We start from the raw sequence: 12,270 nt of genomic DNA, 5'->3' as shown, positions 1-12,270 counted from the left end.
GTAGCATTATATACTTGCTCTTTTCTGGATTTAATGTACTCTCTTTAACAAGACATAAGAACATCATGTTGCAGTTTGATCTGTGACATATATACAGTAGATACAAGAAGTAGTAATAATCCTTTCTTTTAGTGCATTGACAATTTTTTTTGTAATTGTTTAAATCCAAGGAGTGCTGTCCATGGTCCTGTGTATATACAACTATATATTCAGAGACTAATGATCTCCAAAATGTCTACTTTATATTTATTGTTGAGTCAAAGTCTATGATTATATAGAGAACATATTCTTGTCTCCTGCAAATAAAAGTATTGTAGAACATAGGGGAGGGGGTGATTTTCTAAACACTGAGCAAATTTGCACCTGGGCAGTAACCCGTAGGAATTAATCAGTGATTAGCTTTTTTTAAGCCTGCTGCAGGGTGAGCTCTGAAAGCAATCATCTGATTTTTTTCACTTGCACATTGCCCTATTTAAATCTACATGCTGAACTCTGAGGCACTCATAGAATGGATTTCAAAGAGTTGTACCGCGCACTATATGCTGTGGTGCATGCAATGCATGAGTATCTCCTAGAACAGTGATCTCCAACCAGTAGCTCGTGAGCAACATGTTGCTCTCCAACCCCTTGGATGTTGCTCCCAGTGGCCTCAAAGCAGGTGTTTATTTTTTAATTCCAGGCTTGGGGGCAAGTTTTGGTTCGATAAAAACCGGTGAACTGCCAAACAGAGCCTCCTGTAGGCTGCCAGTCCACATAGGGGCTACCAATAGCCAATCACAGACCTTATTTGGTACCACCCAGGAACATTTTTCATGCTTGTATTGCTCTCCAACTCTTTTTACATCTGAATGTTGCTCATGGGTGAAAAAGATTGGAGACACTTGCCCTAGAACATCTGTGCATCATTCAGAATGCAAAAGCTAGGATTTGCCAGGGAATGCAAGGGGGCTTGGGAGCCTTCTACTTTTCATCTGCCTATGGCAGTCATTATGAACAGGATTCCCTTATCCTAACAGTGCTGAGCTCTGCTCCTTGCTTTGGATTCACCCTTCAGTGAATTGACATCTGAAGGCCCTTGACATGCAGATGTGCCTGGCACTTTGAAACTAAGTATTTATGCTTTTAAGGTTTAGCATAAGAAATGGATGTGATCTTGCTACTGCTCTTCTCTTCTTTGCTCAGGTTTTAGAAATCAAAGACAAATTGAAGGTATCAAAGAAATTGTGGTCGAGTTTGCCACATGCAATCTGTAAGGAAGCAAGGATAACAGGAGAAAACCCAAATGAAGACAAATGCTGGAATGGACACACTAGAGCTCGGTAAGTGTTAGTGCTAATGTCTCCACAATAACATTTATAAAGATAACATGGGATATTTGAAGGCTCAGTAACTCTAGATATTAAACGATACACTCCACGTGAATTTACATATAGGCACCCCCACTACATCCTCACACTAACCTAACTAACCAATAAAATGCGTGACATTATTATGTTGGAATAATACCAGCCACAGCTTTATTAAAGTTACAACCATACAATCCTTCAATAAAAGCATATCAACATATATAGAACATATCCAAATCTCATTACACTGTTTAAAACAGCAACATTAAACATTATAAAGGCACAAGGGCTTAACTACAGAGTAAGCAGACCCTGTGGCTGCAGGGGGGCCCAGGAAGTATAGGTGGCCCCATGAAGCCCATATAATGAGCGATTTCAACATATATTAGTAAAACAGGACAATCTCTGAATATGTTGGGGGCCCTAAAATTAAGTTACTCCACTGGCATAAACATTAATATCACCTGAGCCTCTGTCAGTCTTCCCTTCTGTAACCTGCCACTCCCAAAATGTTATAGAATCTCTACTTAGCTGGAGCCAACCTCTTTTTGTTAATATATTATTAACCAATCTCCATCCATAATAATGGTCACCCACCTTACGGGTTATACCATCCCACTAAGATAACTAATAAGTAGTGTAGCCCAGCCCTTCAACGCCACAACTATAAAAACAACAAACTAAAACAACAAAGACCACCCCCCAGTCTAGGGAGGGCAGCCTGTGAACCTTACTTTTAGCTACCTAACTGAAAATGGTGGCAAGTTGAATTTGACCTAGCTTAAGATGGCAACTTATTCCTGTCCCCGACTTCAATCCTTTTTTTACTTGACTTCCCCTATAGGACTCCTGCAAGGGTTTAGCCTGGGTCATGCAGCCCCTCTGCTATCTGTGGCTTTCCTTTCAACTGAAAATGGTTGCTTTGTGTGTTTGTTACATAAAGGTTTGCCATACAATGAAAGCAAACAGTAGACTGGTTGCATGGTTTACTACCCAGGGGCAAATTTGGCAATTATTTAGAAATGAGCCCCACTGAGATTTGTATGGTTGTGTTTTGGGCATGAAAGATCAATATATAACCACTGTATATATATATATATAATGTGTAAATGCTCTTAAAGGAGAAGCTAAGTAAAAAGTAAAAAGCTAGGGGCATTTGCCAGGGGTAACACACTCTGGGGGGAGGAGGGAGGGGGTCTATGTAGGGTAGGAGTTTTTTAACTTTTGGGTTTGCCTCTAATTTAAAGAGCAGCTCCACTTTTTTAATGTAATGAAAGAAAATATAATTTTAGCAACCTTACAACATTTGCTAATTAGATCTGACTTCGAGCTGCATTTCTGGATAGCATGTTTGCTCTTTAAATCTGAAATTATGGCATGAACTCTTTTATTCCAAGGTATCTGCCTGAAATTATGAACGATGGACTTATAAATCAGATCAATAACCCAGAGGTGGATGTAGACATCACAAGGCCAGATACATTCATAAGACAGCAAATCATGGCACTCCGAGTGATTACCAACAAACTGAAGAATGCATACAATGGGAACGATGTCAACTTCCAGGACACAAGTAAGAGACAGGAATACATAATCATAGCTCTAAACTTTAGTGCGTCTTAGTACATCAACCAACCAAATCTGAGAGCATAAACAAGTACTACTACTTATTAGTAGTAGTGCATTTCTTGACTACACATTGAGTGCCTGTGACCAATAGTCCCTGATCTCCGGGGTAGCACACTCTTATTCTCTTAACCCTAGAACCTCAGGCCAAACTCCTAAAACCCAGAATGTAAGGGAAGTTTTTTGTATATTTTTGGCACAATGCTACTACTGGCTGTAGAAGATAACGAAGCAGCCACATTCCATTAAAACAAATATATGTAGTCAAATTGAATCTGGGCCTACAGTTTCACCTTTAACAAATATGAAGTTAGCAAGAATAGAGTGGAGTTAAATCTACTTTATTTAAACTAAACCGTTTCTTCTATTTACACACTACTGTGTATGTCCAGGCCAATAGATGCACTTGTGAAAAATTAAATACGAAGAACTGTACATTGAAATCTCTGTAGCAATACATCAGGGGGCACATTTACTTAGCTCGGGTGAAGGAATAGAATAAAAAATACTTTGAATTTCGAATTATTCTTTTGGCTACTTCGACCATCGAATTGGCTACTTCGACTTCGAATCGAACGATTCAAACTAAAAATCTTTCAACTATTCGACCATTTGATAGTCGAAGTACTGGCTGTTTAAAAAAAACTTCTACCACCTACTTCGCCACCTAAAACCTACCGAGCACCAATGTTAGCCTATGGGGAAGGTCCCCATAGGCTTTCCTAGCAATGTGTGATCGAAGGAAAATTCCTTTGATCGTTCGATCGAACGAATATCGCTAAATCCTTCGACTTCGATATTCGAAGTCGAAGGATTTAACTTCGAGGGTCGAATATCGAGGGTTAATTAACCCTCGATATTCGACCATTAGTAAATGTGCCCCCAGGTAGATGCTAGTAAACATCTGATTGCAATAAATTAATTGATTGCAAGAAAAGAATCACCACTACCTGATGAAACCTATTGCAGAACTGCAGCGACTTCAGCTCAGCCCTGGACAGGGTTTTCTATTTAAATTGGAATGTTGGAAAGGAATCTTTGAAGAGGGATTGCCAAGTTCTTCCCCTCCACCCCAGCTAAATAATTTTGCTATCCCATATCTACAAACAATCCTATTAAAAACATTGTTTGCTCAGGTCTGGTAAGTAGTGATCAGCAAATCTGTCCCAAAAATTGGCAAAATGCTTTCATTTTTTCATACAAATGGATGCGTTACAATACATCAATTCTTTAATTCCTGCCAGAATCATGAGACTAGGAAACATACATGAATTGTGTCAGTCATCTAGGGGTTAAGAGCAGGTATAAGCTACCTACAGGCCCCAAAATCCTTTCTTCATCAGTGAACCCTAAGTATTACTACAAGCAGGTATCCTAGGCTGTTGGGTATGAACTGGAACTGGATCAACTAGCAGTTAGGCAGGTTAAAAAAAGATTGAACTTGATAGACGTGTGTCTTTTTTCAACCTAACTTACTATGTTGCTATGTAACTATGCAGTGCAGGAGAAGGTAAGGCATTTCATTGAGCCATCACACAGCCGTATGTCCGTTAATTTCTTTGCGTGTCTCTAAAGGAGCCGTAGGAATGCAGTTAATAAACATGAGCAGCTGCAACGATTATGTGTAATGTGTAACTCCGGCTACAGGACAAATTGATTGAACTAGGGAGCACATTGCTAGCGAATTTAGTCTCACATGCATCAATCTGTCTATAAATAGAAGATCACAGCAGTTAAGCCATACATCGCTCTGAGCATGAAGTCACAGCTTTTTTTCCCTGACCTCATTGGCAGGTATAGAATGATCAATAGACTTGGGGAATGGATATGGATTCATAATTACTTCTATTCTATGGTTTGAAAGACTTTAATCTTTAGTAATGCCACGATAGCCAGTGGCAACATTTGCTGGAAATATCTTTAAAGAGCCCAGCTTTGTCACCACTCTCAGTCAGGTGTTTGAGTCACAAAATATAAATAAAGTAGTTGCAGTTATTTAGATACACTATCTTATGTATAGCTTGTTTAAAAGAAAGTAATTTCATTTTTCTATTTCATCAATTTCTTCATTTGCTGTAGTTGAATATGTAAATATATTAAACATTTCTGCAAATTCACAAACCATAAGATCATTAGAATTTAGAGGGTGCACAATACAATTCCTGGGTGCCATAAAAAGAAAAGAGAGAAAGAAAACAACAAAAAAATGGTACAAATAGAGAGACATTGGTTCGGCTGAAACCTTTTCATTTAAGTGCAGGAAAAGGTGAATAAATGTATTCTGCAAAGGAAGCTTTCTGGATAATGGGTTTCCGGATAACAGATCCCATACCTGTACTGGATAAACATATAAACAAAGGAAACAGTGTTTTATCCAGTACAGGTATGGGATCTGTTATCCGGAAACCCATTATCCAGAAAGCTTCAAGTTACAGAAAGGCCATCTCCCATTTTATCCAAATAATTCACATTTTTAAAAACGGTTCCCTATTTCTCTGTAGTAATAAAACAGTACCTTGTTCTTTATCCCAATTAAGAATTAGTAGAATAATTAGTAATGGGCTAATTTATTCGGCAGGCATGAATTTGCGGTGAATTTCCTTGCTTTGCCACCAGCGAATATTTTTGCCAAACTGCTGCATAAATTTGCAGCGACAAAAAAAATGGTTGTGCAGCAAAATTGGGGCACGCATAAAAATTGTTGCGCGCCGAAATTATTGAGATGCCCATTGACTTTAATGCATTTGGACAAAATAGTTGCGCATATAAAAATTGTTGCTTGTGTAAAAATTGTCACGCGTCAAAATAATTACGAAAATATTTCACTGTTTTGCTAAAACATTTTGCCAATTTTTTGCCGCTTTACGATTTTTTCAGCGAATCTAAATGGAACAGATTCACCCATCACTAGATATAATTAATACTTATTGGAAGCAAAACCAGCCTATGGGGTTTATTTAATTTTAACATGATTTTCTAGTAGACTTTAGGTATGAAGATCCAAATTACAAAAAGGATCCAGTCTACATCATACTAAAAGTTCATGTAAAGTTGAACAACCCCTTTGAATAATATGAAATAAAAACATTGGTTTAACATTCAATTAATAGTCAGCTAAGGGAGTGCTTGCCTATCTTTCCTCCAGAAGGACACATGCATTACCTTCTTAATACAAATAGGAACTACACAAATGATTAAGTATTAAGACAAGCGTTTCCTCTGTTAAACTGAATAAACATACCTTGGGGATAATGTTTGGCTCAAAGCAAAACTCAGTTCCACATAAAGCCAGATCTCCATTTTATGTGTTTCTCAAAGAAATGTGTCAAGTTTTCAAAGCAAATCAGTACAGAAATATTTGTTTTTTCTTTGAAATACAGTATTTTGCCGTGTTAATGAAAAGGTTTCTCTGAATACTTTCACAGGACAAAGAAGCATCTTTAAACCAACAAACAGGAATTATACCAGCGTAAAATGAGGTGTCACTTTATCCTTTTAGTTTGTTCTTATATAGGAATATTTCCATACTAATTGAAAAAAAAAAAGCCAGAATATAATAGTAATCAATTGGGCTGCAAAACCATCTTACAGGGGTTGTTCACCTTTAAATTAACATTTAGGGGCCGATTCACTAAATTCGAGTGAAGGATTCGAAGTTAAAAAACTTCGAATTTCAAAGTTTTTTTTGGGCTACTTCGACCATCGAATGGGCTACTTCGACCTTCGACTACGACTACGAATCGAAGGATTCGAACTAAAAATCGTTCGACTGCGGCAAAAATTTGTGAAACTGCGGCAAAAATTTGCTGGCAAAAAAATCCACAGCACCCAAAATATTGCGAGTCACAATAGGCACGCGCATAAAATTGTCGCGCATCAAAATTATTTGGATGCCCGAAGACAAAATAGTTGAGTGTATAAAAATTGTCGCTAGCGTCAGAATTGTCGTGGCTCAAAATTATTTTGATGCCCATTGACTTCAATGCGTTTCACAAATTTTTTGCCGTTTCGCAAATTTTGAGCTAAAATCGTCGATTTTTTGGCGAAGCGGCACAGATTCGCCCATCACTATTCTATAACATACTAAAGGTTAACGTAAAGGTGAACCACCCTTTTATATACACAGGTGTTAAATATACATTGTGTCACAATGTGCATTCGAACAGCCTGTCCTTTGAGCTTTTTCAATATACACACAGATACTTTTTAAGGTTAACCAATTTCCTTCATTTAAAAGTAGGGTATGGGATAACTCATTCAAATATTGGGGAAAATTAAAGTGGCAGAACATTACAGTATAAGTGGTGATGGTCATTGCCCTTGTTTTAGAAGGAAAAACTGTTTTTTATGCCTGACTTATATACCAGGCTAGACAGTTGGCAAAAATCAATGTATCCAATCTTGATAAATATGGTGAATTCCACATGGCAATAGCTAGTGTTCAGTGCAGTTTATCACCTTTTGTTTACACAGCTTGATAAACAGCCCCTAAATTGAAAATATAAAGAAGCATATGAGGTTTGACATTTACAGAATATGATAAATATTCCTTCTCCGTTTGTATTCAGTACCATGGATAGTATAATAGCATATTGTATGTAATGTTTCAGTAAGCTAAGCAATTTCTATGAGCACTGCCACTTCCTGCTCTCAGCTATAACAGAGATTAGCCATGGAGATTGGATAATTACATCTTACCTTCCTAGGCACATTAAACGCTCAGAAGAATGCTTTCATTTTAAATGCTATTCATGGTAAAGACTTTCCATTTGGTGTTGCAGAATTTATATATGAGAGCTGCTTATTAAAATGCATGCAAAAATAGCAAGTAATCCAATAAACACTGACAAAATGACATGTTTCACACAAAGACAAAACATTTCCACTAAAACCTGAAATGAAAATTTCTTTGTTTGAACCTTCTCCTAGATAAACTGGCATTTAAATTAATAAATGAAAATTCTATATAGAAGATTAGTACAGGTATGGGACCTGTTATCTAGAATGCTCAGGACCTGGGGGTTTCCGGATAACAAATCTTTCCGTAATTTGGGTCTTTCTGCCTTAAGTCTACTAGAAATTAATTTAAACATTAAATAAACCCAATAGGCTGGTTTTACTTCCAATACGGATTAATTATATCTTAGTTGGGATCAAGTACAAGCTACTGTTTTATTATTGCAGAGAAAAAGGAAATCATTTTTAAAAATCTGGATTAGTTGGATAAAATGGAGTCTATGGGAGACAGCCATTCCGTAATTTAGAGCTTTCTGGATATTGGGTTTCCGGATAAGGGATCCTATACCTGTACAGGTATGGGACCTGTTATCCAGAATGCTTGGGACCTGGGGGTTTTTCCGGATAACTGACCTTTCCATAATCTTCGTACCTTAAGTCTACTAGAAAAGCATGTAAACATTAAATAAACCCAATAGACTGGTTTTGCTTCCAATAAGGATTAATTATATCTTAGTTTGGATCAAGTACAAGATACTGTTTTATTATAACAGAGAAAAAGGTAATCATTTTTAAAAATGTGGATTATTTGGATGAAATGAAGTCCATGGAAGACTGCCTTTCAGTAATTTGGATCTTTCTGGATTATGGGTTTCTGGATAACGTATCCTGTACTTGTAGTAATATAGTCTCAAAATGCCCTATGTTTTTGCTTCCTGTTATTCTGATCACTACATGCTGAAAATGACCAGCCAGGCGGAGGGTTTATATTTAGAATTTTTTAGGTAGTGTAACCAGTGCTCAACTACTGTCAAAAAGTCCACCTTTCATTTAAAAATAATTGTAATTATTCAAATAAACTGCACAAGCATGCTATGGAGAGACCAAGAAAGGCATGTAAAGGCAAAAATATTCAATACCCCCACAAGGTAACTCAATTGTCTAATGAGATGTCACCTACAGCCTTCATCCTCTTTGTTATAGATAAGGGTAAGGCCAGACGAGCCCCGAACTGCCTCAGCGCTTTTTCGCCATAGGCTACAGCGCAAAATCGCCTGCGCTAATGCACACGCATTGATGCGTTTTCAATAATCGCCCGAAGTTGCCTCACTGATACTGGATCATATCAGCTAAGGGATCATTTTGAAGTGGACCATAAGGAGCTATTTAGCTACATCCCATAACACTTGTACTTCCCCTTGAAACACAAAGGCTGTTTTGCAGAATAATAGGTACAGTTAAGGATAAAACTACATCAAGAGTACTTGAGACTAAATTATTAATACAGGTATGGAATCCGTTATCTGGAAACCCATTATCCAGAATGCTCCGAATTAGGGAAAGGCCATCTTCCCATAGAATCCTTTTTATCCAAATAATGCAAATTTTTAAAAATGATTTCCTTTTTCTCTGTAACAATAAAACAGTAGCATGTACTCAATATATTAAATATAATTAACCCTTATTGGAAGCAAAACTAGCCTATTGGGTTAATTTAATCTTTATATGATATTTGGATTGGATTTTCATGATGTTGATTATTTTCTATTTTTTCTTGATCCTAGGTGAGGAAACCAGTGGCTCAGGAAGTGGGAGTGGGTGCACTGATGATATCTGTCCGACTGAGTTTGACTTTATCACCACCGAAGCGCCACTTTTTGACTCGGACAGGGGGGATTTGGACTTTTCTGCAGCATCACAGATTAGCCAGTCACATTTTACAGTGCTAATATGTGTGATCCTGGTACTACAGAGACAATGGAGATAATCTATAAGATCCCAGGACTGTTTTAGTTATAAATACTAGTAAATTTTCTTCTTTTCTTACACTTTTTTGGGCAATGGACCATTTCGCAACCACTGACGTTTCTACTTATTACCGCTTTCTTTTGTCTCTCTGCTCCCTTTTAATTACAGACACCAGTGTTGAGTCCTTAGAGTTTCTTTTTGGAAAATTGAATAAAAACACTGATGAATATTCCATAGAGACCCTTGAGAACATCACATTAAGGCTACAAGCAACATACAAAGAAAAGGTTTCAGAATATACCCTTAGATTTTCAAAAAAAAGCTTGAACAGCATGTTGTACCATTCACAGCTGAATACTGTATGTCTACATACAGGGCCATCATAACTGGAAAATGCATGTAATGTTTCAGTAAGCTCAGCATTTTCTGGCACATCCTGATTTCAGCTGTAATGAGATGGAAGAATACATGCAGCCATTGCTATCTCAAAAGGAGTTACTGTTACCTGGAGCAGAGATAACCCGATGGGATTGATCTGTAAGGGATGCAGAGAAAATTGCTGCACCAAGGTGTCTGGAAAATAACCTGTGTAATATCATATATTAAGATCTGTCAAAGAATAGAATGTTTTAGATATGAGGCATCATGCAACAACCATTTATTATATCACACTGGACTTTAAAAAAATGTGTCCATTTGGCCAAGATTTAATCTATTTATTTTGTAGCCTCCTTTCATTTTTACTTCCGGGTCAATGCATTTTTATGCCTGGGTGGGTTTCATCCATGTGGGGAAGTGAACACTTTTAAGAAATTGCTCTTAACATTTCAGTAGAGTTTGATGCACCTGCAGCCTATGGAGCACCCAGACCTCATGCAGACAGACAGATAGAGAGGTAGAATGGGCCAGCTGAGCTTTACCATCTCATCACTGCAGTCTGACTGGACTGGGCCTATGTATGCACCTCTAAAATAATTTTGATATCCCGGCATTTTACCAATAATTCCATTTACTTTATTTTAAACTGAAGCAGTGTGAACAAAGAAAGAAACAAATACATTGTCTGCATACATGTGTTTATGCTCCTCTGAGATAAGCAACCCCTAGTATTAAGAGTGATGCAGTATATGTTTCAGTTTTGCCGTATTCTAAAACAATACAGATTTATCTATCATTCAGACTCAATAAGTCAATTACCTTCTGAATTACTGAATTACCCTGTATGTGCTAGTAAGCTGGTGGAGTTAAAATAAGAAGAGTATAACCAGAGTTTAGAAGTTACAGGGTTAAGTTTATTGCTACCATGTTGTCAGTCTGTTCTGACACCCTGTCTGAATTTGGGACTGTTAAGATACCAGCAGGTATCAAAGTGCCCATATTTACTTATCATGCATTAAAAAAATACATGTGTATCCATAACTGTATTATTTTTATTCAAATACATTAAATTAGCTTATCAAACATGACATGGTAAAAAAATATTTATACGAAATCAGCAGAATATATTGCCTTTAAAGGTGACTTTAGGAAGATTTGGGAATTCCAAATTCTTTTCTATAGTGTGTGTCAAGTAAAATACACTTGACGTACACTTTATTAATGTGACAGGTTACATATCAGATAACAGATAAGCCCTGTCCAATAGTGTTTTATCTGTTATCTGCTATGTAACCTGTGCCTTTTCTTCTTTTTTCCATCTTGCTGCCCCCATGGCTATACAGCAGCTTGTTTATATAAACTATAGTATTATATCTATATTTCTATAGCAAATATGACCGTTCTACATGTGCAGTATATTATATTTTGATCACTTTAATACAATTTCAGTTTTTGGTGTTACTGTTCCTTTAAGATAGTTTTTGCATCATCCTAAAATCCATATATGTGTCATAATGGGGGGCCTGATGCCCAAGCCAGTTATTGATCATGAGGAGGGAGTGGGCATGAGAGGAGAGTAGTGACATATAGCAAGTGAAGAATGGAGATTTATATATTTTCACCCATGCACCAGTTATTCTTATCCAGAGGGACACAAGTTATTAATGCCCACCAATATGTTCATGGCTAGGAACAAGTGCATGGCCGATGCCAGAAGCGAATCATACCAAAATATGCAGATGCCATGTGCCTACCTCCACCCTCTGGCTGCCATAATAAACCCACAAATGAAAATATCACTGTCTAAATAATAATTACCTTCTTAGAAAATAAGTCCCACTGAGGCTAACCTTACATAGTTAACATTTCACATCCTAAAACCATGAGGCAACCTGTAAGTAAAGCTAGAGGTACTATCATATTTGACTTAAAGAAGAAGAAAAGCTGCAGGTTATTGCCAATAGCCATAATAGTGCAAGCTAGAACACTTTTTATTCTGCATTACCATACCTGAGTAAATTGCTCTAGAAGCTCTCTCTGTTTGTTTAGTATAGCAGCTGCCATTTTAGCTTGGTGTGACATCACTTCCTGCCTGAGCCTCTCCCTGCTCACTCATAGCTCTGGGCTCAGATTACAGCAAGGAGGGAGAGAGGTGCAAACTGAGCATGCTCAAGCAGAAGCCCTGGAGGTTTATGCTGAAAACAGGAAGTCTAAT

The 12,270-nt window shown here is 37.3% G+C and overlaps 1 protein-coding gene across 1 annotated transcript in view; it reads left to right on the top strand.

Annotated features, from left to right (window-relative positions):
• The window catches only part of LOC108708487 (glypican-6), a 644,360-nt gene extending 632,311 nt beyond the window's left edge, over positions 1 to 12,049 (top strand). The window contains exons 8-10 of the mRNA XM_041582431.1: positions 1,183 to 1,319; positions 2,744 to 2,919; positions 9,494 to 12,049. Coding sequence (XP_041438365.1) covers positions 1,183 to 1,319; positions 2,744 to 2,919; positions 9,494 to 9,696 — 516 coding nt within the window. The 3' untranslated portion in view covers positions 9,697 to 12,049. The remainder of the gene's footprint in view (positions 1 to 1,182; positions 1,320 to 2,743; positions 2,920 to 9,493) is intronic.
• Positions 12,050 to 12,270: the final 221 nt, after the last annotated feature.

This window comes from Xenopus laevis, chromosome 2L (assembly GCF_017654675.1).
Source record: "Xenopus laevis strain J_2021 chromosome 2L, Xenopus_laevis_v10.1, whole genome shotgun sequence".
NCBI lineage: Eukaryota > Metazoa > Chordata > Amphibia > Anura > Pipidae > Xenopus > Xenopus laevis.
Note: the sequence above shows the minus strand (reverse complement) of the source record. Positions and strands in the feature narration are given on the sequence as shown.